The sequence below is a fragment of the Cynoglossus semilaevis genome, chromosome 1 (genome assembly GCF_000523025.1).
Source record: "Cynoglossus semilaevis isolate Cse_v1.0 chromosome 1, Cse_v1.0, whole genome shotgun sequence".
Classification (NCBI taxonomy): domain Eukaryota; kingdom Metazoa; phylum Chordata; class Actinopteri; order Pleuronectiformes; family Cynoglossidae; genus Cynoglossus; species Cynoglossus semilaevis.
The window spans coordinates 14,975,189-15,002,944 of record NC_024307.1 but is presented as its reverse complement, the minus strand read 5'-3'; the positions used below and the strand labels follow the sequence as shown (position 1 = coordinate 15,002,944).

The following is a 27,756-nucleotide window of genomic DNA, read 5'->3' as shown; positions in this document are numbered from 1 at the left end:
AGCCAATTGTTCTGGACCAATAATCCGTCCAGTTCTTCCTTGTGAAAGCTTTCACGTTCATGCCTATCTTTCGAACGCTCCCTGTTGCGTCTCTCCCTCTCCTTCTCCATGGCCTCCTCCATCACTCCTCTTTGTTTCTTAGCTTCATCCAACTCAGCCTCCCAGAGGAGCTTCTGTCCCTCATGTTTTTCAGAAAGTGCCGTCAGCTCGCTCTGGTAATGCTGTTCATGTTTTAAAACATCAGCCTGAAAGCGCTCCACTGAAGATTCTTGATCACCAGAGAAGCGTTCTTTCACTGCTTGGATTCTCTCAGAGAAGCTGACCTCCAGTTCACTCCTGTACATAGTTATTCAATAATTGTTACGGCAACAGTTTAAAATTTCTAATGCTACATTCGAAGTAACAGTCAGCAAAATTTCAAGGGAAATTAAACCAAACCCAGAGTAGGCTTAGTTTAGCTTACTTATCCAGCAGCTATTTTTTTGGGTTCACTTTATGGCAATTGCTAGGCTATTATGTTTTTACAATTTAGCCATTTAGCCATACTTCATTTAAACAAACCTTTAGAATGTTTGTCTAATATTTGGCCATTTATTTGTCTAATTCCAAGCAGTATCTGTGAGTGGAAGGTACACATGTTTAAAAGAAAAAGAAAATAAAGAAACTGCAGAAATGTTTTTGTTGGTCATCTCAAAATTTAAATCCTACCTCTCTTTAGCGATGTCATCTCTTAGTTTCTCCAACATGCTGCTCAGCGCCTCTCTCTCTTCCCAGTGCGTTGTCATCAGTTCTTTGATAACAACTTGGTGTCTTTTCTCCACACGAGTCTTCTCTGCAGCCAGCAACTTTTCTAGACTTTCTTTAACCTCCTCTTTCTCTGCCTCAAGTTTTGCCCTCTCCTCACTCAACCTGACCTCAAGCCTCACTTCATAATCCTTCTCCATCTGGACTTTTTTCTCCTTCCAAATCTCCTTTAGCTTTTTCTCCTTCTGCTCAAAATGCTCTTCTACCCGTGACCTCTCTTCAGATATTTTTTGGAGTGTAGTAGCTTCATAATGTTGCTGAAGCTTTGCCTGCTCAACAGTCCATTGCTCTCTGAGCTGTTTGACTTTTTCTTCATGTTCCCTGACCAGTTTCAACATCTCCTCCTTCAGCTGCACCTGCAGGGACTCCTCATTCGTCTCATTCAGCTGAGCTCTGTCCTCCTCCCACTGCTTTTCAAGTCTCTCCACAACTTCACGCTGCTCTTCCTGCAACCTCAGCTTTGCTTCTTCAAGTTTGGTCTTCATTTCCAGGTCATGGCTTTGTTTTAAATTTTCAAGTTCATCCCAAAATCTCTTCCCTGCCTCAGTCTTTTCTGTCTGGTGTTTATTCTGCTCCTCTTTCAGCCTTATTTCTAGAAGTCCAACATGTTTTTCTTCTAGTTTTTTAATCTCAGCAGCTTGTTGGTCTTTCAGCTCCTCAACCTGACTGTGACAGTTTCCCTCCATCTCAGCTAGTTGTGTTTCCAGCCCCTGTAGCTGCTCCTCCAGGTCTGCTGTCAAAGTATGTGCCTCCAGCAGCTGTTGTCTGAGGTTTCCCACCTCCTCCTCCCGCAGGTTTTCCAGTTCTTCTTTCTCATCTGAGCAGTTCTGTTCCAGACGGCACCGCTCCAGCTCCGCTTGCTTGAGTCGGCTCTGGAGCTCCTGCATCTGGCTCTGAACTCTGCTGTTCTCGTCTCTCAGAGACTGGATGGCCTGCTGGTGCTGGACAACAATGACAGCTTCATGGTCTTCATGGTTGGTCCTCTGTTTTTCTACCATCTGGTCAAATTCACTAATCTGCAGCAAAACAAAAACAAAAACATTGAAGGTGAATATTAAGTTTTTGATAATAACTAGAATTAATTTGTAGTAGACAGCCATCTTAGCTATAATTATTATTATTGTGATTTTAGAATCAGAGACAGCCATCTTAGCTATAATTATTATGATTTTAGAATCAAAATTTTATATAAACAAAGTCTCAAGTGTTAAATGCAGATTATTTTGTAAAATGCCATTTGACGTCTCAACTGAGCAATTTAAGTACTGGCTTCTCCTTTTGCTTGTTTCTAATATGATTATTAATACTTGAGAATTTCCTTAAATATTTAATTTTTTGCAAACTTACTTTGCTTTCTAGTTGATTTTGTAATTCCTCCACCTCCTGGAGGTGTTGCTCCTTCAGCCGCTCCAGCATCATCTCTGCCTCCAGGTTTAAGTTGAACGGCTGAACTTCCTCAGAACCAATGCCTGGAATCAAGAGTTATTGTCAGTATTTTTCATTGTCAAATGGGTTTTCCTAAGGTATGGTTAAATATCATATAGATCAACAGTACCTGGGTCAGACTCATTGCCGGGGCTTTTGCTCTCCAGCTCCTCAGAGAGGGGTTTGTTGCAGGACTGATGAACTCGACCGAGATTGTGGAACTGCTGCAGCTCTGACTGTAGCTCATCGATTCGATCCTGCAGTTCCTGCCAATTATCAAAAAAATATCTCAATAAAGTAAACTATATATTTAAACCACTTATGTAGAGTAAAGTAGAATATTCTCTTCACCTTGACTATCATTAGTGAAGCTTATATTTTACAAATTAAAAGGGAGAAAAAAGTCAGTATTACCCGGCACTGGGCTTCATAGCCACTGTGTAGTTGTTTAATGCGTTCCTCTTGGTGAAGGAAGTCAGCACGGCCAGGGTCCAGGTCTCCAAACTACAAAAGTGGCATAAACATTAAACAGAGCTATTTACTCGGCACTATAATCATTGATCATTCGATTCATTCTTCTCTCTACCTTCTCTTTCATTACATTGTCCAAAGTCGTTTGCAGTTTTGTGATTTGAACTTCTGCATCCACTAGTTTTTCTCTGCTGTCGAGCAGCTCCATCTCCAAACGCCGGTTTTCCTGTACATATAATTTCATTAGACCTGCCTTCAGTGTTTATTTTGTGGACTTTTCATGAAGGCCTTTGAAAAACACCTTCTTTTCTAAGACTAAGACCAAGACCAAGACTAAATAAAAGTGTGGCAGTCAAAATTAGCACTGACTGTCTGATTGTAATGTAAGACAATTAAAACATTTGTGAAATAATTCAAACAATATTAAGACACACAGACATGGTGAACTCTATACACATAATTCAAACAATATTAAGACACACAGGTGAACTCTATACAGAGAACAATATGTCTTCTTCTGGTACCTTAACAGAAATGGAGAGATGGTCTCTGAGAAAGGACTCGTCCTCCCTGATCCTCCCCATCTCCGCCTCCAGCTCCTCACGCTGCAGACCTGCCTGCTGCTGGATTCTGTCCATCTCTATCATCAGTTCTGATCTGACAGCTGTAAGTTTTTCTTTGTGGTCCTGCTCCAGCTTCCTGTAAAAAAAAAGTACAAAAAAAGTGTTTAAACAAATGAGTAATAAACACAAGACAGAGAAATTAAATATGGTGGAGAATAAATATTTACCTGAGTTTAAGATTGTTGGTTTGCTCAATTGCAGAGTGATGTTCGTCCACCTCGGTTGCCAGTTGGTTCTTAAGCTTTTCTGCCTTTTCCAAATCGGATCGGATTTTCTCTTTTTCCCTGTATTCCCTGTCGACACATTCTCTGATAAAAGAATAAACAAGAAGGGAATTATTTCTTGTTGTTTTTTTTGTTTAAACCATCACAATAAGAACTAAATGAGCTGCTTAACTTAACAACTCGTAAACTCACAGGAGATGTCTGATCTCAGCTTTGAAACTGGCCAGTACTGCCTGGTGAATTCCATTCTTAGTGACAAGCAGCTCATTTTCAAGTGCCATGGCGAGATCACCGAGACTCAGTTTGCCGTTGAGATCAAAGTTCAAGGCCTGCAATTTATAAACATTTGGTTTAAATAATGTATCCTTAATTTTTGCAATGGGTTCTTTGAATTGTTTTTTTTTCTTTTTAGAAATATTCTCTAATCTGCTATTTTTTTTTTTTTTTTCAGAAATATTCTCTAATCTGCCGTACCTGCAGGATTTCATAGCTGTTTTCAATGCCATCTTCTGTCCAGGCATCCAGGATGTATTCTACTGAAGTGAAACCAGTGCCGTCATCAAGGGAGGAGAAGAGACGGGTGCCGATGGTGCTGGTCAAGGTGGAGGGTGTGGCAATTCTACGACCTCCTTCATCAAAAGGCTACAGGAAAAAAAAATGCTCATATTTTATTCTACAGAACCTCACCTATCAACTGCCAAAGTATCAACTGGTTTACAAGGAGTCTTTAGATTTCTTCAGTCAACTCCTTGAAAACATGAATATTCCACACACAAGGAAATTACACCCACATCACAGTGGAACACAGCAACTGGGCGTCATACCTGCATGGAGTGATGTCGTTTCAGCTGTCTGTAGGGAGTAGAAGCTGATGGTGTCGGCGGTTTGTTGTGGTTCACAACCTGAGAAACAAACTCCTGAACGTTCATCACTCCATCACTTGTTAGATTCAGCAGGTCATCTTCCTTTATCTGAAAAGACAATAACATGCCTTTATAGAAGAACTAGTTCACAGAAAAGGTTTTTACGTTAAAAAATATATATATATTAACAAGGCCATTTGATAATCATTTCTTAAAGTGATTCTTGCTGAAGTGGTTTTGCTGTAAATCCTACCATGACAGTTCTAGTTTCAAGTCATTTGTGATTTAAAATAATTCCACTCACATAATGAAAATTGCATATAAAAATCCCAGATTATAAAAAAATGAAAAAGACATCCTCCACCAAGTCCTCAACTTACCTCCAGACCTAAATGTTCACAAACAGCAAGGAGTTCAGTGTGGTCAACACATCGATCCCAGGATATGCTCAACTCCTCGCAGGCTTCACGTAGACGCTCCTCTAAACAGGAGGAGAGGGGAACCGTGGATGTCCGTGGTGTGCTCGGCTCATCAGGGTTCCACAGATGCATCTGGCCTACACACGGGATCAGGAACCAATTTAATGAGGGATTTTTTTAGCCCATCGACCAACACTTACAATTGGAATTACAAAATATTTAAATCACGCGTTACCTTCTGCTTCATACTCCTCTGTGCTTGACTCGTTAGCATTCCAGCGCTGCAACAAATGATTGTAACAAGTAATTAATGTATTATTAGTAACACTTCAGTAATATTTTAAAGGCAAACATTCATTTAGATTTGTTTATTTTGCCAAAAGAAAAGTACTACTTATTATCCTGGTGGGTGATGTTTGAGCAAGTGGCCCCCACTTCCTCCACTGTTGGGACTATAACTGTTACTATGGGCGTTTAAACTTTTAGTTGAGAGTGTTGAACGAGTAACATAGATGTCATTTTGAAAAAAGAAAAGTTAGGGCAGGAGCCACAGTTAAATTCACAACAACTCACTAAATTTGGACTAACCTAATTTGTAACTGTAATTCAATTTCAGTTGCAGTCAGTTTAGTTTATAACAGTGTCGATGTTAGCCATGCTCATTATATAAACATGACATTTCATGACATCATGACAGTCCATAATCCTATTTACATTGAAATCCCTTCAAAGTGATTTATTTTGTTTACTTCAGATGTTTCACCGAAGAGGAAAACGCTGACAGTACTAAAACGAAGCCGACTTCAGCTGAGAAAGACGATGAATTAAAAACGTAAACATCATATGGGATTAAACTCCTAATTACAACCAATAAAGAGATTAAAAAGAATTGCAGTGTTTTGTGATTTGGAGGAGAAAATTAGGTTTTAGCTTCAGTGAGACTGACTCTTTTCCAGCTCGACCGAGCGATGCCGTCCATTGTCTGACGTATAAACAGCGACGGAATGAAGCACAGATGGGGACCTGAAAGGGGGGACCTCATTTTGATACATGGAGTAAAGGCATCTGTATGGTCTGGGGGGACGCTGAGGTCTATTGTTCCTCTGTCACAGGCAAACTACCTCCTCCTCCTCCTATAGCACCAGACCTGCTGCCTCTGAGGCAGAGAAACCCCTGACCCGGCCCCATCTGCTGGCCCCCGGGTTGGACATTGTCGCTTTGTCAAAAGCCAGATTAGCCAACCCCAAGACACGCTTCAGTTCAGTGTCTCAAAAAGTTTGGTTTGGTGCTGACAGACATCTGGGATGGAGCTCAATACACACACACACACACACACACACACACAATATTAATATATACACATTCATACACACACGCATAGCTAAATGTCACTGCATTGTTGTTGTTTTTTCCTTTTCTCTGCTATAGGCCACAGCACCAACTTATTATCTTCACCCCTAAATAATGAATCTAAGCTTAGCCAACAGCCTGAGTCAATTTCCATATAACAATTAAACAAAGCTGCTGTACTCTTTATCCTGCTCTTGTCAATGTCATCAGTGTTCCTGTCAGCTGCACACAGGAATTTATGTAAGCATTATTTTCTGTCCAGGACTTCATTAGGTCAAACACATCTGCTTTGAAACAATGACAGCACGTTATACTAACGTAACTGGGGTTCCATTTAAAAGTGCATGTCAGTGCAGTGATTGATGTGGAGGGAAAGTGTTATCTTAATCCTTCTCACATATGTCCCTTAATGCTCTACGTCAACAGTGAGGACAAGATTATCCAGGAAAGATTCAGAAGATCAAGCAGAGGAACCACCCTGAGCGTTCATCTGTGCACGTCTACTGCTAAACCTGTTAGACTGAGGCCACGGAGATCCTCCATGAAGCGCACCTTTTTAATTTAAAGAGCAACTGAGTGCAAGCACCGGTCATAACATCAACTAGGACAATTCAGATAGTGGCCCAGGGGCCAAATGCAGCCCAGGCACTACCATATAGTGGTCCAGTCTGTGGTCATTTAAGAATAATTAGAGAATAATAATAGACAAGACAGTAGAATGCACCACGACTAAAACATTCAACACACAAAATCAACTTTTTATTTTCCACCAAGGCTCCAAACCCATGTGCTTATTTTATTCATTTATTTTTGCTAAATTTATAGTTGTTTTTTTTTTTTTAAAGTACATTGGGCTAGGTCAAACACTTCTCACATACATCAAATGTTTTGATCCAAATTAAATAATCCAATGGACATGTCTGGCCCAGCCCACTTTAAAATTGAATAATTCTGCAATACGCCAACAACTAATTCTTTCCACTTGTCTCTTATTTTAAAACATGGCCTACAGAAAATTCCCAAGTCACTGAGTTGTTGCCTTGTCCACCAGCACCTAAACCCATGGCCAGGTTCAACAAGGTTAAAAAAAAAGAGCTGTTGACAAGTTAAATACAAAGGCGTCATGAGGTGTTAAGGTGACAAGTACAAACTTCTGTTACACAAACATTAAGGTTAAGACGTGCCTGTTTAAAGGTCTTAGAGATATGTTAATAAGCTCACAGCGTTCTGAGCACAGAGAGCTGCAAATGTATGTAATGAAAGACTTTGTGTTGTGGTGCATTTGTGTAACATTACAGCAGCCTGGCATGCTGCTAAGCTGATTAGCTAAGAATAACTCCCTGCTATCAGTGTGTGGCCAGAAAAACACTGCACATCCAAGGACAGGAAAAAGATAAGGATCCAAGTCTCTGCTAGAGATTTAGAACCTCAGAGGATTTTACCTCACGTTTCCTAGGAACAGCCGAGTCATAGTTGTCCTCCAGATCCTCTGCCTCTGCAGGGTTTACGATGGTGGACTCTGATAGGCTTGAAATAGGGTCTATTAACTCTGGTGTGGAGCGGCGGCCGTATCGTTTAGAGCCCTTTACAAACTTTGGTTGGATCTCTGGAGACGCTGAGAAAGAAAACGGAAGAAAAACATGTTACATCACGATTCCTCTTAAAAACATTGCATCTTTTATATTAAAGTCACTCTGCTTGGTGCTTCACTGAAACCACTGTCATCTGCAGGAATAAAAAAACCCAAAAAAAAACCAAGTGATCATGACTATTAGTCACAGCCTGAAATACTTCTCTAAAAGCAGCAACTTCTCTAAAAAGGACAACCTTAAAATATCTCAACAAATACGTCTGCCTTGTTCAAATACAACAAAATATCTCAACAAATACGTCTGCCTTTGTTCAAATACAACAGAAAGAACAGGTCAACAGTGACTGAGGTACAAAAGTCAACAAGTTATAGGAAAATATACTGTAATGTTTAAAAATTCTAACACGTTGAAATTACCAACCTTTACTTCAAACAAATTCAACATTTCTTAATTTTCACAATAAAACAGGTTCATGTTTATTGTAAACATCAGTGCATCACCTACGCTCATAAAACCTGAATTGCCTCATAAAACCTGAATTGCCTGTTGCCTGTCAACAGTGAAACTATTTGCTAACTAACTTCTAACTCTGTGGCTCTGTACTACTAACTACTAGCTCTGTACTCCTGTATGTAGACTTCAGCTAACAGTGTCTGATGACCTGATGCATAAAACTGGAGAAACCGTTAAAACTATCAATGCTTTGAAACTGGAGTTTACCTGCTTTCTGCAAAGGTTCCTGTTCTGCCTGAGGTTGCTCAAAAGTTGAGGACAAAACCAGAATCAGTGCATTCTTAAACTGGTCAAAGTCGATCTGCAAGAAGAGAGAGACGGAAAAAGTTGGATATTAAAATGTGTGGTATTTTTGGAAAAATGCAAAAAAAAAAAAATGCAAAAAAAAAAGAGCTCTGTTTGTGAAGCAAATAGAAAATATGCGATCCTTGTGTAGGTGGAGGCCTGGAGTCCCTGGGTGGAGGAGGGACGTCAGTCCTGGAGAATCAACAGCTGCTAACCCTGAAAACCTAAACCTATGCTGATTTTCTTTGTGTTCTCAGGCTGGCAGCTTTTGGTTATGGGGGTTCATCTCAGTGACCCCAGTGCCGGATGCCATGGTATCCAACTCCAAGACAATTGCATCACTGGCCCCTCTGCTAACATTCACCCCCAGACACACACACACCACCCCACACTCGCCACACAATGGCCTTCCTTCTGTGCACACGCTTATTGTGGACAAAGACGTCTTGATGCAAAAGTGTGGAGGTTTGCATTTCCTGGCTGATCACATCTTTTCACCTAGAACTTAAATGACAAAACACTCAGATAATATCAGAAACTACCAACTGCTCAGTGTGATTTCCTAATATATGAACTTGAAATGATCATAGTTTCAATGCTCTTGTAAAACAGACCGGTAAAACTAATGATATACTATATTTTTGGCTAAGTAGGCCACGATGTTTCAAAAATGATGAGATAATGACAAGTACCCAGAAGACTGTTCAAGGATTAAGATAGCAGAAATAGCTTAACTGAGACAAAGTTAGACAAGGACTTGGGTAAAAATAGGCAAAAAGATAAGCAAAAGTCAACATAGAAATACTTCAGGTTAAACAATAACAACAATATCTAAAATATAAGGCCTGGTGTTATGTTCAAATATATTTTACATTATACAGACTTAAAGAAATTCCACAGTTGTCTGCTATTTTCCACATATTTCCATAACCTTCAGATATACGCTTCTTTAAATGATGACTGAGTGTGGACAGGTTTTTTCTTTAAATGATGACTGAGTGTGGACAATAACAATAACTCAATAACAATAACTCAACAATAAGACCATGTCCTGAGAGAAACAGCGACCTTAAAAAACAGCAAAGGTTTCAAACAGGCATCCATCATAACCAAAAGATGCACAGGACCCACAAACATAAACCAAGAGGCCACATCTCATGTGTTACACCAGGAAATGAACAAAAACGCTCTTGTAAAAGACATGAATTCTAAGAAAGATGCCCCCGGGTTACATGTCACAGCAAGACAGACAACCTTGGGAAAACAGTGACCCACGTTTTCCACTGTTTTAAAATCACAATGTTAATATTTTTTAAAATCGATGGAGAGGAGAAAGCTCACCCTGGCAGTGAGGTGGTCCTGGTTTTGCAGCAGTGTTTGGATAAGAACTGGTGTGGCTTCATCAAGGTGCAAGGACTGGCAGAGTTCAGAGAGCTCCTCTGGGCAAAGGGAGCCGCAGCCGCTGGTATCAAAACTGTTAAAAACTTCCTTTAGTTGCTCCTCATACTGGTCCTGCTCTTGGACGTCATCCATCCCACAGGACAGCACCCTGCCCTGGGAAAACAAGACACGAAGATTCTTATTTTCCCACATAGAGCTGATGTGAGCATACACTGAATGGGTTTTAGTTCCACATCTATAGCAAATACTCACAAACAGAGCAGAAACATTGATCATAGCAGCCTGCCTCTAAGAGGACCTTCAGCTGAGAGTGTTGCTGAGCCACTGAGCTGCTAATATGCTGATGCAGCATCACCATGGCCGAAGCTTTGGCTAATCTAATTATAGGGATTAGACAATCGGGTCAATTGATTGGAAAACATGGCTATGATACAGTTAATCGATGCACAATAAATCTGAAGGCAGGTCCATCTGACATAAGTGTAATTTTGCAATAATTGACAAAAAGTAACATTCATTTTGAATTAGTAGATTTAAAGAAGAGCATTTTTAAAATTATCAACGTGGTTGGTGACTTCAGGCATATGGAGAAAGGAACTACTAATCTGACTAACCTGTTGTGTATGAGATTGTACACCAAACAACACGTAAAAAATGAATGCGTCAAAATGCCCCGGTTTTATACAATGAGCGCCTGCTTGACCCCCAGCTTTCCAGCTGCTCTCATTAAGATCATCAAGCTCTCAGCCAGGTGTCAGCCACACTCCAGACTTGGGGTTCCCATTCACTTACAAACAATGGGCTGACCACAAAAACCAAATCAGTATTCTGCATCTGCACAATTCAACACAATTCTAATCCTGAATAAATAAATAAATGCATCAGTGCAAAAAAATAAAATCACAACTGGATAACTGGTCCAACCTGACTGATCCAAAACCTTTATGCAAAAATCAAAAATATTTTACTCACAATTTATTTTCTGCCTCTAATAGTAAGAGTCTAAGCCTATTATCCCAGTAGTCCCTGTTGCTCTGCTCGGTCACGCCGGCTGTGGCTACACAGCTGCCAAGTCCAAAGAATCACAGCAGTTCAGGTCACAAGAACAAGGTTAATCCCCACAACATCATAAACATTTTGCCACTGATGTGCAGGGCAATTATCACAAACAGATGTCAATCTGAGAAACAGAAAAAATGTAACAAAGGTAAATGGGATTTCTTATTCAATTATTATTCAAATGAATTGTTAAACGTTGGCTTCATCATGCTGCACTACTGCAAAGACTGTACTAAGTTTTGCAGCTGGATAAATTGGCTTTAAAGCTCTAAAATGTGGTGAGTGTGTGTGTGTGTGTAAAAAAATATAACATACATTTTGCTCTTATAAACTAAGTACTTTTAACCTGTGGTCATCGTCATTTTAATGTTTTGGACATAACCAATTTGCAACTTCCAACCTAAATTAGCATTTTAAACTAAGTGATTTATAAATCAAACCAAATTTGGAAAACAACTACGTGACAGTTGCTATTACATTTGTTAAAAATAAAGGGACATGCAGATTTTGTAACATTATTAAACCACTTTTATATCCGTTTTCCAAATGATTTCTCAATTAATCGACAAAATATTTGTCAGAATAATCGATAACGAAAATACCAGTCTTAAGTCTAAGAATAAATAACATTTAACACAGTTTTCCAATGATTTAACTTAAATAAAAACAGCATTTGCTTAAAAAATGACAATAACATACTTTGAAAACGTTTTAAAGATTTGTGAAATTCACATTCACACTACAAACAGCCTAAAACAACCAGCTGTAGTAGTTGTAATGCAGTTTATTGACTGGATACGTTTATGAGCAGATTAATCACTACAACCAGCTGTGAACTAGATTAAACCAGATAATCTAGATTAACCAGTAACAGAGGGAAAAGTGATGAGCTAAATGCTAAGATGCTAGCAGCTGCGCAGCCGGGGAAATGCTGCTTTAATTTATCCTATTAAATTTCAGTAGCGTGAACATGTAAACACATAGTTATAAGTCAAAATACAATGAAAACTTTGACATCAAGTTGTCAGGTTTAGGCCACTCACCAGAGTCTGCGGACCTGAGGCGACTATTGGTTTCTTTTTTACCCGAAATCCTGTTTTGAGACGCGGGTTTAAAACTAAACTTTTTTTTTTCTTTACAACATGTCGTCGAGCGTTTGTTAAACTTTTCTTCTCCTGTTCTGCACTAAAATAAAACAGATGCGTTCTTTCGGACTAGTCCAAGCTTGTTTCTGACGGTTAATGTCTACACACACAAACAGCGCGAACGTGTTTTCTCCTCAGGGTTTTGCTGCCGCTTTATGATTCATCCTCGGGCTCTAGCGGATTTTGAAAAGTGGCCGAGAAGAGGAAGAGGCGGAGACCAGGAGGGGGAGAATGAGGAGGAGGTGGAGGAGGAGGAGGAGAGCTGAGGAGTTGGATTCAACTTCATACAATCCCCCTCAGACTCTGCCGTCGTCTACATCTGGCTGGAAACTACAACGATGTCATATTGGACAATTCGGAGTGCGTCATCCTGTATAATATCATGTAGAAGAAACTGACAGGCGTAGTCAGAATAAACCTGAAGTGGGTGGAGCTACGGGCAGGTTCTTGTTCAATAATTAGAGAATATCTAAAAATAAATAAATAAATAAAAAGCTAATAATGTAATTTACCGTTGTGTCCTAATTACATGTCGACTGCATGGGTTGAAACGTGTGTGTGTTGCAAATCCTAGAATTATGCCCGGTGGACCACTGGAGTGACTAAATCAGAACTCCCCTCATGGTGGACAGAAGCAAGTCTAGAAACGACGCAATGGTCTTAATGTTGATATACTCCCTATCACGGATTCTATGTCTTCTAACTTTTAAAATTGCAAGTTATGATCACGTTTACAGAGTGGCACTGAACTGGGATGCAGCCAGCAGCAGAGTCTTTAGCCTTATTATGAAACTCATGCATTCAGACGTGCTTAAGTCTGTTTAGAACAATGCAATACGTTAAGACCAGTTACAAAACACATTTGTTCAGATTAAAATAACTCTGCCTTAATCTGATTGTATTCTATTCTAAGAATGCCCTGATTTATGCAATTGAATGCCTATTATGCCCATTACATAGAGAGCTCTTGTGCAGAAAATATATATATTCAAAAAACCCAACAGTTCGCATAAATGTATTTATAAATATGGGTCATTTTGGATCGTTAGGAGGAGGTGCTGATGAGAAGCAGTTCATTTTCTTCTTCACATGAGTATGAAAAGTTATTGATGTTTATATTGTAGCTATATTAAAAAAACTACTGTAATAGTTATATCAAGGGTTAATAGTTCCGGGAGTGGGGAGGCGTGGTGAGACTGTGTGGCTGAGAGGTGCGGAGAGAGAGAGGAGTGAAGGATTAAGAGAGAGTAAAGACGGCGAAGAACAAGTGCAGTTATTGCAAGTTGCTGCCAATAATTGTTATTTTACATGATAAACATGATACATTTACAAATAAAGTTCTAAAGAGTACGAATGCGTTCGACTGGTCCATCGCAGGGACATTACACTACATTACCCATAACACCCCGCACTGCTTGTAGCCTCTTAACCAGTGTGCTGTCGTTGTTGGAGAAGCTTTACGCCGGTGGTAGGAGCAATACCATCTCCTAATGTTTTCTCTGTATTATTTAATAATTGAAGTACATCTTAGTTTGTCTGTTTGTTGACTGTACTGACGTTTTTTTTCGACACACTTCTCCACTTCCGTGTTTGAAGTATGTGTCATAATTTTATCAGTGTCCTGGTCGCAATTCTCCTTGTAGTTTTAACCAATAGCAGCGGAGTCACGTACACAGCCCAGTCTGTGCTTGGATAAACTTTGCTCTCCTTACTCTGAATTTCACAATAACATTGTGTAGACACCACTGGAGCCGGACTGTTCTCTGCTGCAGAGGGAACCTAACCGTCACAGGGATGTCATGGATGAAGACGACAGTGTCCTCTCTGATTACACTCTATGTGTCAGTGCCTGTGCTGCTCTTCGTGTTCCCATGGATCGTGGAACATATCATATTTGCTCACCTATGTAAGTAATGCATGTTTGAAGAAGCACACTGTTAACTTAATTTACACACCTCTCATGTGATTCTATCTGCATATATGTCACGTTAGCTTTACATTAAGCTGTAAGATAGCAGAGGGTCAAAGTTCAGCCTAGGAATACAAATATCTAAAAACAAAATCTAAATAACCAAGAACTACAACCAACCTAATTTTCCTGTTCAAAGATGTAAAATTATCACATTGCCACAATAACATGACACATCATATGACGCAGACCACTGGACTAACCTGGGTTCTTCTGTCCCACAGTGACTTTTCCATTCTTTGTGGACCTCAGCAGACCTGAAGACCTTCTCAACAACACATACAACTTCTACCTGAGCACAGAGGAGGACATCTCAGTGGGAGTCTGGTTAGTCGGGAAAGACAATTCCCATTGTGCCCTGTCATCAAGATCATCTGAAAATTCCACATTGGCCGCAGGTGGTGTCTGCTGAGTGAATGGTCCTGCAGTCTATTCATTTGGCAACAGCAAACCACTTGAAAAGCTTCTGAATTAATGTCAAAAGCCAAGCGTTGTTTTGTTCCTGATGCTCACTCTGTTACGTCACTCCTGTCTCACAGGCACACTCTCCCTGCCAGCCAATGGGAGCAGGCTGTGGGGAAAAGCCCTGAGTGGTACCAGAGGACGCTGGGGGATGGCTCTCCTGTTATTATCTACCTCCATGGAAACGGAGGAAACAGGTGTGGACAAGTGCAGGGAGACAGAAACCCTTGAACTGATGCTAATAGAGTCTTGTGGGTATTACCGAATGGTTGAAAGGGTTCTGAGTGCATCCACTGATCCACTGGTTCAATGCCCAACGTGGCTCAGAGTCTAACGCAGACACTTGTTTGTTTGTGTTTTTTGATCCACTGTGATTTCCTCTGCAGGGCCATGAAACACAGAGTGGAGCTGATGAAGGTGAGGCCTTCTATTTATCTTTATTTTTGACTGATTTTATTATTGATTTTTTATTTACCAATATTGTCATTTATCTTATAATTGTTTTCAGATCATGAGTGCAGCAGACTACCATGTCCTTTCTTTAGACTACAGAGGTAAGAAACAAATTATTATTCAAAACATATTTTTAATTTAACATTGCATTAATATTGTCTTTTATTTATCTAGTGTTGGTCTAGTCTTACTGTTGTAGTGTAAAGGTATGACGTCAGACGATCCTGACGGCAAATGACTGTCATATGAACATTTGATTTGGAGGTTTTGGAGACTCCACTGGTGAACCAAGCGAGGCTGGACTGACTACTGACGCCCTCTACCTGTACCAGTGGGTGAAGCAGCAAAGCAGAGACAGTTTTGTCTGTCTGTGGGGACACTCACTTGGCTCAGGGTCAGTTTCTGTCCTGACACTTTTAGTTTACTTTATAATCCAGGAACAATTCTGAACATTAACAGCTCCTTGTTGTTGCAGTGTGGCTACAAATGTTGCTGTAAAACTACAAGAACAAGGTAGAGTCAAAGTGGACAAACATCAGTGCATAATATTTGGTATTGAACATGTTTAAGTAATAAAACATAAAATATCAGGTTTATCTAAAACATTCATTATATCTCGACTTCAACAACTATACCATGATATGAGTTCCATATTAGTCTACACAAAAACCACAATATGTTTAATCCTGAAGTCAGGACCCAGTGATTGAACTTATACACAATGTCATCAATTTTAGGATCTGCCCCTGACGCAGTAATACTGCAAGGTGCTTTCACAAATATGGAAGAAACCATTTTCAACCATCCTATCACCAAGGTGAGACCAGATTTCTCTCTACTGTACATCTTGTTGTATTTCTTAACAATAACTATATCTAAGGCTGCAGGGGGATTTGTGCTGAGTGAGGTTCACTTGACATTTTCATTTCTTTCAGTTGTACCTGTTCCTCCCAGGATTTGAGAGCCTGATGTGGAACATCCTGGGGAGGAACAACGTAGTGTTTGCTAATGATGAAAAGTGAGTGCAGTGGATGTTTTTATGTTAATATATATAATATATTATATATATATATATATATATACATACATACATATATATATACATATATATATTTCTGTAATCTGTCTTTAACCATAAGCATTTCACTGTCATCCCAGTGTGAAGACCTTGACCAGTCCATTTCTTATACTGCACGCAGAGGACGACAACATTATTCCTTATCACATGGGTCTACAGGTAGATCCGGTTTTGTCTTCATGCATTCCTCTGTTTTGATTAAGCGGTTGCTGCTGAATAAAAATCACATGTTCTCCTGTCTGTCAGTTGTACAAGACTTTACTCCAGACTCAGGAAAAACACAGCACAGAGGCTCCGGTTGAAATGATCTCCTACAGAGCTGAACTTGGATTCTCACACAACAGGATTTACTTGGATCCTAACCTCTCCAATGTGGTCAAGTATGTTTACTGTTCAACATTATTGATGTACGCTTGCAAATATATGTCTTACATTGCTTTTTACTTCTGCTTGTTGTTACAGAGGTTTTCTTCGTAAGCTGAGGCTGCACCATTGAGAAGAATTTTTACTTAATAAATGTGTTTAAATCTCAAAATAAAAAAACATTTAATGGTGTAAAATCTGAGTCTTTTAATTCACACTGGAAGAAATACGACAGACGAGACAAGAAAAAGAAGGAGAAAAAGAATGAAAGGAACACATATTTTTCTACCCACCCAGAATACAGCCTTCTTCTCTGACTTTGCACACATTTTTGTTCAGTCAATTGTTCTGCGACTGACGTCCCACAGAATTCCTGAAGATGCAGATTTGGTCCTTCCATCATGTACTGTACTCTATTCAAATACTCAAGCTTGCTTCCTAATGTGGCTGTGTATTAACTGCATAGGTTTGACGCCAACAGACTGTAACAGACAAGGTTCAGCGTCTAGTGCTTTGTCACAAAGAAAAGTGAGTAAATACTGTACAATACTGTTAAAAAGTCTTAAGCCACAACTATACAGTATCTGTCGTTTAAGCAGTACTATAATAGTAACCTGTTCCTGGCCTTAGAGTGTGTAATAGTTTGACCTCTGACCTGTTTTTAAATATCACTAGAGGTAGAGTATAAAACTGGGAGTCTTTCAAGGCAGCCCTTGGTCTAGAACAGTGATCTCAAACCCCTGAGCACATGCAGCTCCTTAGCCTCCTCTCAAGGTCATATTTGAATTTATGAATGGAGCAAATTAACCTGAGCGATTAATATATTAAAAAACATTAATGACTGATGTATTAAATCAACCAGTTAATACGAGTTAATAGCCCATACAGTAGGACAGGGCTGTAAAGTTTTACAAAAATCAACTTGAAACCAAATTAACATTGCACTCAAGACGTTTAGCTTGCTTGCTAATGGCAAAATAACATAATAGCACTGTCCTCTTAACACAAGATCAGGGGTGAAACTTTAAGGTCGTCATTTTTGGAAAAGGGTAGAAGTAAGTAGAGTAAAAATGGTTCAACTTAAATGATAAAAAACAGAAAGGAGGCCAATCCAATGACTGATCAGACCTGATGCCCTATAGGATTGCTTCAAAAACATGGACACAATGTTTCCTCCTTACACAGACTTACACCCAAGACAGAGACATCTGCATATACTTTTTATATTTTCTGGTTGTATCCTAAAGAAAAGATGTTTATGCTCTCAAAACAATTGGGCAGCCTAAGACTTTCACACAGGTCTATGTGATTTTTTTTTAAACATTCCATTTTTTTTTAAACATTCCATTTTTTAAACATTCTGTAAACAAGAAGGCACCTTTGTTTCTTTTTTTTTCTGTGGTTGATCACATTTTCTTCATGGCTCTGACCGTCTCCTCGATGGCCTCTCGCGGCTCATTGGGCGCTGGGATTTTCAAGTCCGTAGGCTCCACCCCCCACACCTCGGTGGCGTACTCTGTGATGGTGCGATCGCTGGAGAACTTTCCTGTGGCTGCGATGTTTCTGATCACCATCTTGGTCCATTGAACTGGATCCTAGTTAAAGAAATAAAATTAGGGTGTTCTAAAAAAATTCTTAAATATAGGACACTATATCAACACTGGGGTTTTACTGTTTTCTCATAATGACGGAATTGAATCCACACACATACAATGGGTTCATGTTGCACAACACTTGTAACAATATTTTAAGTACAGAAAAAGGAGAACACAGGTTCAAAACCTGGTTGTGTTTAAACAACAAGAAAAGTAATTAAAAACATCATATTGGTTTTTAATACGCCCTGAGGACTGAAGACATCAGTGGTGCTTAATACGGTGAAATCTGTTTCTTAACTGCATTTAGATCAACAGACAAAAAAAAATTACTTGGAATAAAAAATACTGAATAAACTGGAACAAATCCAGAGAACTTTTTGCACACAACACTTTATAAAGTTATGTACAAGTCTGTTCTCACCTGGTAGAGCTGGCTGACCTTCTCTTGACATTTCAAGTAGGCTTCGAAGTCTGCAAATACTTTGAAACTGGGAAGAAATTAAACAATAAAACGAAAAGAAAAAAAACAGCAGTTTAAGTGTCAATATTCTGGGATCAACATCTTTAACTAAAAGAAGGTGATTTTTTAAAAATTCTTTTTGCTGACCGGTCAAACTTGAACAGCATGTTTGTGAGGTCTTTGAAAAGCTCTGGATTGTTGGGGCTGAAAAATCCACTGGTGATCTGATCCATGACTTTCTTCAGCTGTGGAACCTTCTGGTAGTAGGTCATGGCATCATATCTGACAGAGCATAAAAACTGAATTAAACATAATGCCAAAAATAATACAAATAAAAATACACGTTGTACCAACGAAGGTCACTTCTCTTACCCCTCTTTATCCAGCTGAGCCACATCCTCCACCCTCATGCCAAAGATGAACAGGTTCTCCTCTCCAGCCTCCTCCGCCATCTCCACGTTGGCTCCATCCATGGTGCCGATGGTCAGAGCTCCGTTCAGCATGAACTTCATGTTTCCTGTTCCTGAGGCTTCGGTGCCAGCGGTGGAGATCTGCTCAGACAGGTCAGTAGCAGGTATCACTGTAGGGGAGAAAATAATACGATAACAATTTAAGAAGATCACATCACTAAAACAGAGGGATGACGAGTCATGGGTGTGTGTCGCACCTTTCTCTGCCAGAGACACTCTGTAGTTCTCCAGGAAGATGACCTTCAGCTTGTCTCCCACCAGAGGATCGTTGTTAACCACATCAGCCACTGAGGTGATGAGTTTGATGATCACTTTAGCCATGTGATACCCTGGAGCGGCCTGTAGAGGGAGACATTGCAGGGTTTTTTTTCCAACATTGTACCACTTCATTTATCTGTACTGGAGTACAGAGTTGGTGCATTTACTACCTTCCCGCCAATGATCACTGTCCGTGGTACAAAAGCTGCAGCAGGATGCTCCCTAATGCCTGAAAAAAGAGGAAATGACTTCATAACTGGTGATGGACATTTTAATAAAGAAATAAAACCACATGACAATATGTGCAGTGACGTTTTTCAAACTGACTGACATTATGTAAGATGATGGGTGTTTCCCAAATGTGATTTCTGCCTCTGATTACTCTGCTGTGTTTGTTATAACTTGCAGCACACAGATGCTGGAATCTCACAGTCGTTGTTGAGCACTCACAGTTGTACATGTGGATGATGTGCAGGCAGTTGAGCAGCTGCCTCTTGTACTCGTGGATTCTCTTCACGTGGACGTCGAACATGGACGAAGGGTTGATTTTCACCCGATACTCCTTCTCCAGGAACTGGGCAAACTTCAGCTTGTTGTCCTGCAGACAGAGAAGACACGACACACACGTGACTAGGCAACAAACAAGTCCGACACTGAAGTATCGGTGTGTCCTGTCTGGACACGTAGACAAATCTAAAGTTGCAGAAGGATGTGATGAAATGCACAAAAATCATAAACAGTAATGAGTCTGCCCGTTCTAACTTGCAGGGTGAATGGTGAAAGTCACAACAGGACATGCAGGTTAGTGGGTATAAGGACTGAGTACTACTGAGAAGTATATGTCATCTAGTTGAAAGAAATGTAAGATTTTATGACAATGAGATCACGTGACTTTCCTAACATGGCTGCAGCGCTGAGTCAGATGACATGATAATCCCAGGTTAGTGTATTTATTTTCTTCTGACTCTCTTTGACTTTGGACTCAAAATTACTACAAATGTTTACCTCGTTTCTCTGTTTACCTCAACTGCTTTTGAGGGTGATTTTCCCCACATTTTCTTTTTTTTTTTACTGGATCACTATTTTATTAACAAATCATAAGGTCTTTAGAAAACTTAGAAATGTTGGAAAAGCTGTGACAAGTAAATGTAAGGGCATGAAGGTCAGAAGAAGAAGTAACAGTAGAAGAAAAACAGAAAAGAAAGAAAGAAGTTGAAGAAAGAAGAAGACAAAGTGAAGAAAGATGAAACACATGCACACACACACACACACACCTCCAAATTAAGATCAGTTAAGGAAGTGCTTACTTATTGCAAATAGTGAGTAATAGTGTGTGTGTGTTTTGAATGTGGACATATTGGGTCTCCCAACCACCATCTCACCCCCTCACTGCCACCATCACCACCAGCATCTCTAATGTAGGGTCTCATACCAGGGCAGAGCAGAGGTTACAGTGACGGTTACGTGTGGAGCCTAACTGATGTGTGAGTGACTCCTCAGACCAGTGGGTTCAGGTTCTCCAGCTCTGGTCTTCACCTGTTTGACTTTGGAGACGTCTCTGATGAACGCAGCATCGTTCACAAAGATCTTCAGCCTCTCCAGTTGACTCAGGTCCCTGACGTAATCTTCACCGATGACCTGGAACCAGACGCCTGGAGTTACATGTGCAGCCACAACAAACTGACAGTTGTTCAAAAATAACTTTGAATGCGTGATATTTGTACTGAGTAAATAAACGGGAGAGGACACTTTTCAAAGTGAGCTGGAACGACAGCCGGGAGCTGAAGAACTAAGGATTGTGGGGGATTTGAAGATCTCTTCTGTCTGTTTGCAGAGTGATCACGTTCAGATTTAGCTGCAGCTGCTCAGACAGACCTCAGCGATGAGCTCAGACAGTCCTGGGTTACACAGCAGCAGCCAGCGTCTGGGAGTGATGCCGTTAGTCTTGTTCTGGAACTTGTCCGGTTCCAGTTCACTGAAATCACGGAACCTGCAGAAGGTAAAAGAAAAGTCAAAGAAGCTGAGGTGAAAAAAAACTAAATTGACTGAGATTGAATAAAAAAACCTTTTTAAAAGAAAAAAATTGTTATGATAGTTATTATGAACATTTAATGTCTCTTTTTCTCCAAACATTTTAGATTAAAATTTCTTTTTGTCTCTTCTACAAAATTTAGTATAATTTTGCCTAATAATCATGGAATTAAAATCCACCACGTGGCCTTTTTGTCTTTCCAAAACCCCAAAAACGTGCCCTCCGCAGACTTTTTCTACGACTAACTGCAGAACTGTGTTCAGGGTCATGTGATCTCCAGACTCACACTTGGGTCTTGATGATGTTGGAGTGAATCTCAGCCACTCCGTTGACGGCGTGAGAGCCCACGATGCACAGATGAGCCATGTTGACCCTCTTACACCCGTCCTCCTCGATCAGAGACATTTTCCTCAGCTTTTCAAGGTCTTTGGGAAACATAACTGCGATTTTCTGCAGAGACACAAAGAAAACGCAGAAAAGGCGACTGTTAGTCAACCATTTCCTGCGGGTGGTAAGTCCACTGGAAGGTACCAACCGCCCTGACCAGGATTCGATCTTGTCCAGGAGGTGAACCCTGGGGTTCCACACCAATGACAGAGACATTGACTCTGGGCCAAAGCGTCAATCAAAATATTGCATATACTGCAAATATTTAAATCTTAAACATGAAAATATATATATGTATTGCACATGAGCAAAACACAAAATTGTATATATTGTACTGAGGAATAAGTATGGAGAGGTAGAAAATCAGGAAAACATATATAAGCATTTAAATAAAAGAGTGAAATATTAGTATAGGTTGGAGATATTGAAGTATTGCACTGTAGGAAAACTGAGATATTGTACAATAAACAAAAGTAAAAATAGTATTTATAATGCAACATTTGCAATCTAAATATTGCATCCTAAAAAACAATGCTAAAACATCCATTAAGAAATTTGCAAATAATGAACTACGGCACTTTAGAGAAATTGAAATGTTAAATGACTTGAAAAAAGTGGAGTGAAACAGTTACGGAGGTCGGGTGGTAATGCGAATAATAAACCAGAACAGCAGCTAGAGCTACAACAGTTAGAACCTACATCCAGGTGAGCCTGGTTGATCTGGTAGATGATCTGAAGATGTCTGGGCAGCAGCGTCTCCAGCAGCTGGACGGGCCATCGCTCCAGAGCCTCAGGCAGGACCGTGTGGTTGGTGTAGGCGAAGGTGCGTCTGGTGAGATCCCAGGCCTGCACAGACGGGTGGAGACGGTCGTTTTCCTCACTCCACATCAAAACTCATCATCACATTAATGCCAATGAAACTTTTCTAGGTAAATACACATAAATCTTAAATTTTTCTGGGCCTTGTTTATTGCTTTGACTATATTGTGCTACGTTCCCCAACCAGTGGGGCTGGGACCAGTAGCTGGCTCAGGGTCAGGTCGCAGAGAAACTATTTTTTAACTGTTATTTGTTATTACATCATTTTTATTTACATCAATTCACTTAAAAAGATGTGTCCAGAAATGACTTCCTATTATAACCACCTCTTTACACGTGGCAAGGTTTTCAAAATAAAAGCCTTTGGAAAGCTTTTTCAAAAGGTGTTAAGAGGAGACAGAAGATGATCCGTCAGTAGAACAGCACCTCTAGAGGTTTAATAAAGTCAACACCAGAGATTCTCTGGATTCAAACACTCTCAGTGTGTAATACACGTTGTTCAGCGCATCGTTTTATTTTTGCATGTCATTCATTGCTGGTCTTTGAGAATATATCTACGTCATAATATCAGTTTCTTCTGATTCCTAATCTCACCCACCGTGTCCCAGTCCAGCTTCTCGATGTCCACAAAGATCCTCATCAGTTCAGGGATGGCCATGGCTGGATGAGTGTCATTCAGCTGAATGGCAACCTGGAAAACAAGTGATGAAATATTACTGCAGAGACTGATAAAGGACATAGAGCTGTGTGGGGTTTTAATGTCATGTCATGATTTGGACTTTTTTACTTGTAATCATTGGACAGGACTCTCAGTTAGTGAGTTAGACAGCATTAAAAAACTCTTCTATAGCAAAATCTTAACCCTAATTTAATTTATAAAGATTAGTGCCACCGCATAAAAAAAAAACTATTCTCACCTTGTCTGGGAAACTCTTGAAGGACGTCCGTGCCGGCGTTCCCTTCTTTGTGGTTTTGAAGCGGCGGATGATGTCCTGCAGCGTCGCTGCCACCACAAAATATTCCTGCTTCAGACGAAGTTCTTTTCCTTCGAAGAACTGAAACACAGACTCTCAGCTGTGAATGATGGAAGTCTCAGATGTACATGTTTAAAGGAAAATATGTCATAGTCTCAGCTTTGATTTGTGACGTGACGTGACCTTACATTGTCGTTGGGGTAAAGAACGCGGGAGATGTTCTCTGCCAGGTTTCTGTCCAGCACTGCCTGTATGTAATCTCCAACGTTAACTGCAGGACAATAAGGTAAATAAATACAGTCTGTAAATATCCACGTCACTGAGCCTGTGCTGTAAAATAGGAAGCAAAGTCTGCAGAAAAAGAACAAAGAAAGAAAGAAGTAATTTTGCGACAGGGTTGTGGCCAGGTGTTACAACAGCTTCTGTCCTTCTTTCAGACTTGTCTTTCTCTGTTGTAACTCTGTGTGTGACACCGTCTTCGTGACTCACAGTCTCTGAGGTTGAAGTCATTGGGAGCTCGTGCTGACCACAGCCTCATGGTGTTGACCGTGTTGTTCATGTAACCAGGGATGGGCGTGTCGTACGGCATGGCCAACACAACCTGCACAGAGGAAAGTGTGAAAATTGGACACTTGAACACATCTTTATACTCTCCCACTTCACCTTTCCACAAACACCAAAAAGATGGCGCTAATCTCTGTCGGGGCCCTATCTCTTCCATGAACCGATCTGGCACTAAGACTGCACACTTTATTGATGTTACCAACTAAACTTTTTGCACCAGAAATTAAGAAGAAATCCCAGAGACCACGAACGTGGACACATTAGTAGAACTGGGATCTATGTTGGTGTTCCACCAGGTGGTTCTGGTAGAACCAGGATTCAAACCAGGAGCTGGGGTTGTGTAAGACATCAGTGTAACCATTGGACCGGGGGTGTCACACAAATATTTAACACGATGCTAACCAGAAATGATGAATTTGGACCACAACACCTCTTTCTTCAATAAAATAAATAAAAAAGAAACAATAAAAAAATTGAGAAAAATTGGAATTGGAGAATAAGAATTGTAAATGTACTGCAGTTCATATGGATGGGATTTAACCACTGAATTGAACCCGTCTTCTATAACTTTCACTTTAAGATAGCTATATTCTAAGATCAGCTCTGGGGGGGGGGGCACTTAAATTGATGAGGCGGCTCATATTTGGCCCATACTGTACTTGGAAAGCCCTTCAAAATAAAAGCTTATGATTGACCCACCTGAGTGTCCACCCATTTGGACCCGTCTTTGGTCTCCACAATCCTTCCATAGAAGTGGACTGGCAGCATGTACTCAGGACGTGCTTTCTCCCAGGGGTTTCCATGTCTCAGCCAATCATCTGCCTCCTCCACCTACACACAAAAGTACAAAGATTTACTGGGCAGCGGGGCCGAGTGGACAGTACATGTTCAGACTGTGATAAAAACGTTTGTTCACTTCAAAGAAGAAAAACTTAATCACTGAGTGTACTTCCATGTTTGCTCTGCACATTAGGTCTGCAAATAACCAGCCGTTCTCCACGGGCCAACAGCCTTTGGTTTAGAGTCTTCTTATCGCTGCACTGATTATTTTGTTTTTCTTCTAGAACTGACCGCCAGCAGATGAACTCACAGCAGTGAGTGGATCAGCAGGGCTTTCAGTTAATAATCAACCGGTGATGTAGTCTGACCTAATTCAAGTCCACTTTCTTTAACTTTGACCCCTGACAGATGAACAAAAGGTCAACAGGAGAATCCTATATTTTGAAGTCAAAGATAAGCGCACAAAAGGTCAACAGGAGAATCCTATATTCTGGAGTCAAAGATAAGCGACTCTTTGACCTCAACACGTTGGTGTGTTTGTGTGCAGGAAAATTCACCTTTTTTTTACTACTTCAAAAAAATAAGCTCCTTATAGTGATTCATTGAACAATGCAGGAGTACAAAGACAATTACGAACCTGCCAACCACCTCTTATCTTCTGGTTAAAGATTCCATATTCGTACCGAATGCCATAACCATAGGCTGCCAGACCCAGGGTGGCCATTGAATCCAGGAAACATGCTGCAAGTAGAACAGTCAGGGGTGAGTCAATGACCTATCAGATACCAATATATGTCACATATATATAACCTAGCCTAAAATAGCTACACTTGGGCAAATATTTTACCCCAAAGACTGAGCCAAAGCCCAAAGTTCCTGCCAGTGATGTTGCAGTGTCAAGTCTCACATACTTGGACTTGGATTTGGACTAAGAAAAGTTCAAGTCAACTCCAAAATGAGTTCCAGTCAAGTCTTTGAACTTCAAGACCAAGAAGCTGTTTGGTTTTGGTTGAGTTGAATTCTGGAGAATTAATGTCCAGAATTTCAAGCAGAATCTAAGTTCAGACCCGACAGCATCATGTTTAAACAGGAGTCATCTTTACTGCTGTCCAATGAGCTGTGAGAGTTCACCAGCTGCAACAACTATGACTATTGCAACATATTTATAAGATCACAAAAAGGTAAAAAATTCAAGTTAAGTTTCCATCAAGCCTTTGTTATGTTCCTCCTCAAAGACACAAGCGAACATGTAATGTGTCAAGCCTTTGTTATGTTCCTCCTCAAAACCAAGACACAAGTGAACATGTAATGTGCAGAAAGGAACAGACTCAAACACCTGACTGAATGACAAATTAAAGGCTGGTTTCCTGGAACCGAGGAGGAAGTTCACTGACTATTAGCCCATTCTCAACAGTCAACACAGTCGTAACACTCTGTGGCTTAGTGGGATTTAAATGACAACTGCCAGAGTCAACAAAGTATCATGAAGTTGGGATTTGATTGATAACAAAGGTTGGGATGTGTTTATGTTGTTTTGTGATGTCATCGTCCGTCTGTTTCTGTCTACCTGCCAGTCGCCCCAGGCCTCCATTCCCAAGGCCTGCGTCCTCCTCCATCTCCTCCAGCTCCTCCATGTCTAGACCAAGCTGCAGCAGAAGACGACACAAGAGCACAACAGTTGTTATTTGATATAGAAAGGTTGAGTCTGTCCTCTGTGGTAGGGGTCAGTAGGCCTGTGTTGTCTGTTAGCCTCAGTCTGACCTGGTAAATGGCTTCATCGCAGGCGTTCTGCAGCCCCAGGTTGATCATGGTGTTTTGCAGCGTCCTGCCCATGTAGAACTCCAGGGAGAGGTAATACACCCTCTGAGTGCCATGGAAAAGGAAAACAAATTGTTTACATTTGAACAGGAAGTCATTTTTGGAGAGCAGTTTGGGTATTTTTGCCAAGTAGGTGCAGAAATAAGCTGCAAACTGGAACAAACAGAGCTTTTTTTCCTGCAGAAAATGTCTGTATAAACATGACGCAATGACCTACAACTACAGTACAGTTTGGACTCTGTCACAGTCTTACGCAATGGGCAAATATTGCACATAAACTACTTCCCATAGTTCAGTAAACACACCAAGGTTTGGTGGTAAAATCAGGGTTTTTAAACATTGATTTTTAAACATTTTTAAACTTAATTGTAATAATTGAAAAAAGGTGTGGAATTCCTCAGGAGACTTGGCTGAAACTTGATCTAAACATCAACATCAGGTTAAAGAGGAAAACTCATCTCACAAGTTAAATAATAATAATAATACTGACCCAATAAAAATCCATTTCACGTTAAACCATATCACAGTAAAATAATAAAAATGTTGTATTGAATTTGTCTGTATGGAAGCACAACTATTTCTGTAAGCATTCTCTTTGCTAACTCGTAAATTTGTTCTTGATTATGCCCATTTCTATTATGTCAACAGTAGGAAAATGTGCTGTTAGCCTTCAGCTGGTTTGTCATCGGCGAGGAATTTAAATATACATAATTTTATCTTGCAGTTATTTTGAATTTGAAGGCAGGAAATGTCAAAGACATAAAACATCATCTCCACATTAGTAATAGATCTGAACTCAGATTAAAAGTCCTGAAATGGTGTATTTAGTTTGAACTCAGTTCTGGCTGAAATTACAACAGTTGTCACGGTAACATCAGGACATCACTCAGGACAGTGACTTCATTCTTAGTAGTTTGACTCTCTGTGGTTTCCTCATTTCTAGTTACATAGCCAACTTCAATTTCCTGCATCCAAGAAACTCAAAAAGTACACTGACCAGATCTATGTTCAGTAACAGTACCTCCTGGTGACCTGTAATAAGTATTTTGCTCAGAATCCACTCAATATATTTTTTCACCTTTCGGTTTTCATGTCTC

The 27,756-nt window shown here is 40.2% G+C and overlaps 3 protein-coding genes across 11 annotated transcripts in view; 1 reads left to right on the top strand and 2 right to left on the bottom strand.

Annotated features, from left to right (window-relative positions):
- The window catches only part of nin (ninein (GSK3B interacting protein)), a 24,616-nt gene extending 10,132 nt beyond the window's left edge, over positions 1-14,484 (bottom strand). For 2 of the 7 annotated variants that reach the window (XM_008312915.2, XM_008312939.3), the window contains exons 1-16: positions 14,347-14,484; positions 9,911-10,123; positions 8,492-8,585; positions 7,622-7,794; positions 5,065-5,110; positions 4,791-4,966; positions 4,372-4,518; positions 4,022-4,189; positions 3,740-3,876; positions 3,491-3,631; positions 3,225-3,399; positions 2,816-2,926; positions 2,644-2,733; positions 2,360-2,495; positions 2,152-2,273; positions 709-1,820 (exon numbers count right to left, since the gene is read on the bottom strand). In XM_008312915.2, coding sequence (XP_008311137.1) covers positions 709-1,820; positions 2,152-2,273; positions 2,360-2,495; positions 2,644-2,733; positions 2,816-2,926; positions 3,225-3,399; positions 3,491-3,631; positions 3,740-3,876; positions 4,022-4,189; positions 4,372-4,518; positions 4,791-4,966; positions 5,065-5,110; positions 7,622-7,794; positions 8,492-8,585; positions 9,911-10,123; positions 14,347-14,379 — 3,074 coding nt within the window. In that variant the 5' untranslated portion in view covers positions 14,380-14,484. Of the gene's footprint in view, positions 1-708; positions 1,821-2,151; positions 2,274-2,359; positions 2,496-2,643; positions 2,734-2,815; positions 2,927-3,224; positions 3,400-3,490; positions 3,632-3,739; positions 3,877-4,021; positions 4,190-4,371; positions 4,519-4,790; positions 4,967-5,064; positions 5,111-7,621; positions 7,795-8,491; positions 8,586-9,910; positions 10,124-10,222; positions 10,348-10,584; positions 10,603-10,942; positions 11,571-12,072; positions 12,805-14,346 lie in introns of those variants that run through there. The other 5 variants (XM_025061848.1, XM_025061851.1, XM_008312923.2 and 2 more) reach the window with 5 other exon arrangements.
- On the top strand, positions 13,485-16,696 carry LOC103380843 (monoacylglycerol lipase ABHD12). 2 transcript variants are annotated; one of them, XM_017034492.2, is made up of 13 exons: positions 13,485-13,642; positions 13,914-14,080; positions 14,368-14,470; positions 14,683-14,802; positions 14,992-15,022; positions 15,114-15,159; positions 15,323-15,452; positions 15,534-15,571; positions 15,796-15,875; positions 15,994-16,076; positions 16,217-16,295; positions 16,383-16,516; positions 16,599-16,696. In XM_017034492.2, the coding sequence occupies exons 2-13, from the start codon at positions 13,969-13,971 to the stop codon at positions 16,630-16,632; spliced, it is 990 nt and encodes a 329-aa protein (XP_016889981.1). In that variant the 5' UTR covers positions 13,485-13,642; positions 13,914-13,968; the 3' UTR covers positions 16,633-16,696. The 2 variants fall into 2 exon arrangements, with proteins under 2 accessions (XP_016889981.1, XP_008311181.1); XM_008312959.3 differs by having other exon boundaries at positions 13,610-14,080.
- pygl (phosphorylase, glycogen, liver) overlaps positions 16,687-27,756 on the bottom strand; it is an 11,540-nt gene continuing 470 nt past the window's right edge. The window contains exons 2-21 of one of the 2 annotated variants that reach the window (XM_025061867.1): positions 26,603-26,704; positions 26,409-26,487; positions 25,479-25,582; positions 24,761-24,892; positions 23,987-24,098; positions 23,686-23,768; positions 23,441-23,578; positions 23,122-23,214; positions 22,404-22,550; positions 21,604-21,767; positions 21,161-21,275; positions 20,822-20,923; positions 19,736-19,883; positions 19,456-19,514; positions 19,225-19,366; positions 18,930-19,137; positions 18,705-18,839; positions 18,519-18,585; positions 17,878-18,094; positions 16,687-16,981 (exon numbers count right to left, since the gene is read on the bottom strand). In XM_025061867.1, the coding sequence (XP_024917635.1) occupies positions 17,906-18,094; positions 18,519-18,585; positions 18,705-18,839; positions 18,930-19,137; positions 19,225-19,366; positions 19,456-19,514; positions 19,736-19,883; positions 20,822-20,923; positions 21,161-21,275; positions 21,604-21,767; positions 22,404-22,550; positions 23,122-23,214; positions 23,441-23,578; positions 23,686-23,768; positions 23,987-24,098; positions 24,761-24,892; positions 25,479-25,582; positions 26,409-26,487; positions 26,603-26,704 (2,319 nt within the window). In that variant the 3' untranslated portion in view covers positions 16,687-16,981; positions 17,878-17,905. Of the gene's footprint in view, positions 18,095-18,518; positions 18,586-18,704; positions 18,840-18,929; positions 19,138-19,224; positions 19,367-19,455; positions 19,515-19,735; positions 19,884-20,821; positions 20,924-21,160; positions 21,276-21,603; positions 21,768-22,403; positions 22,551-23,121; positions 23,215-23,440; positions 23,579-23,685; positions 23,769-23,986; positions 24,099-24,760; positions 24,893-25,478; positions 25,583-26,408; positions 26,488-26,602; positions 26,705-27,756 lie in introns of both variants that reach the window. The other variant, XM_008312972.2, reaches the window with a different exon arrangement.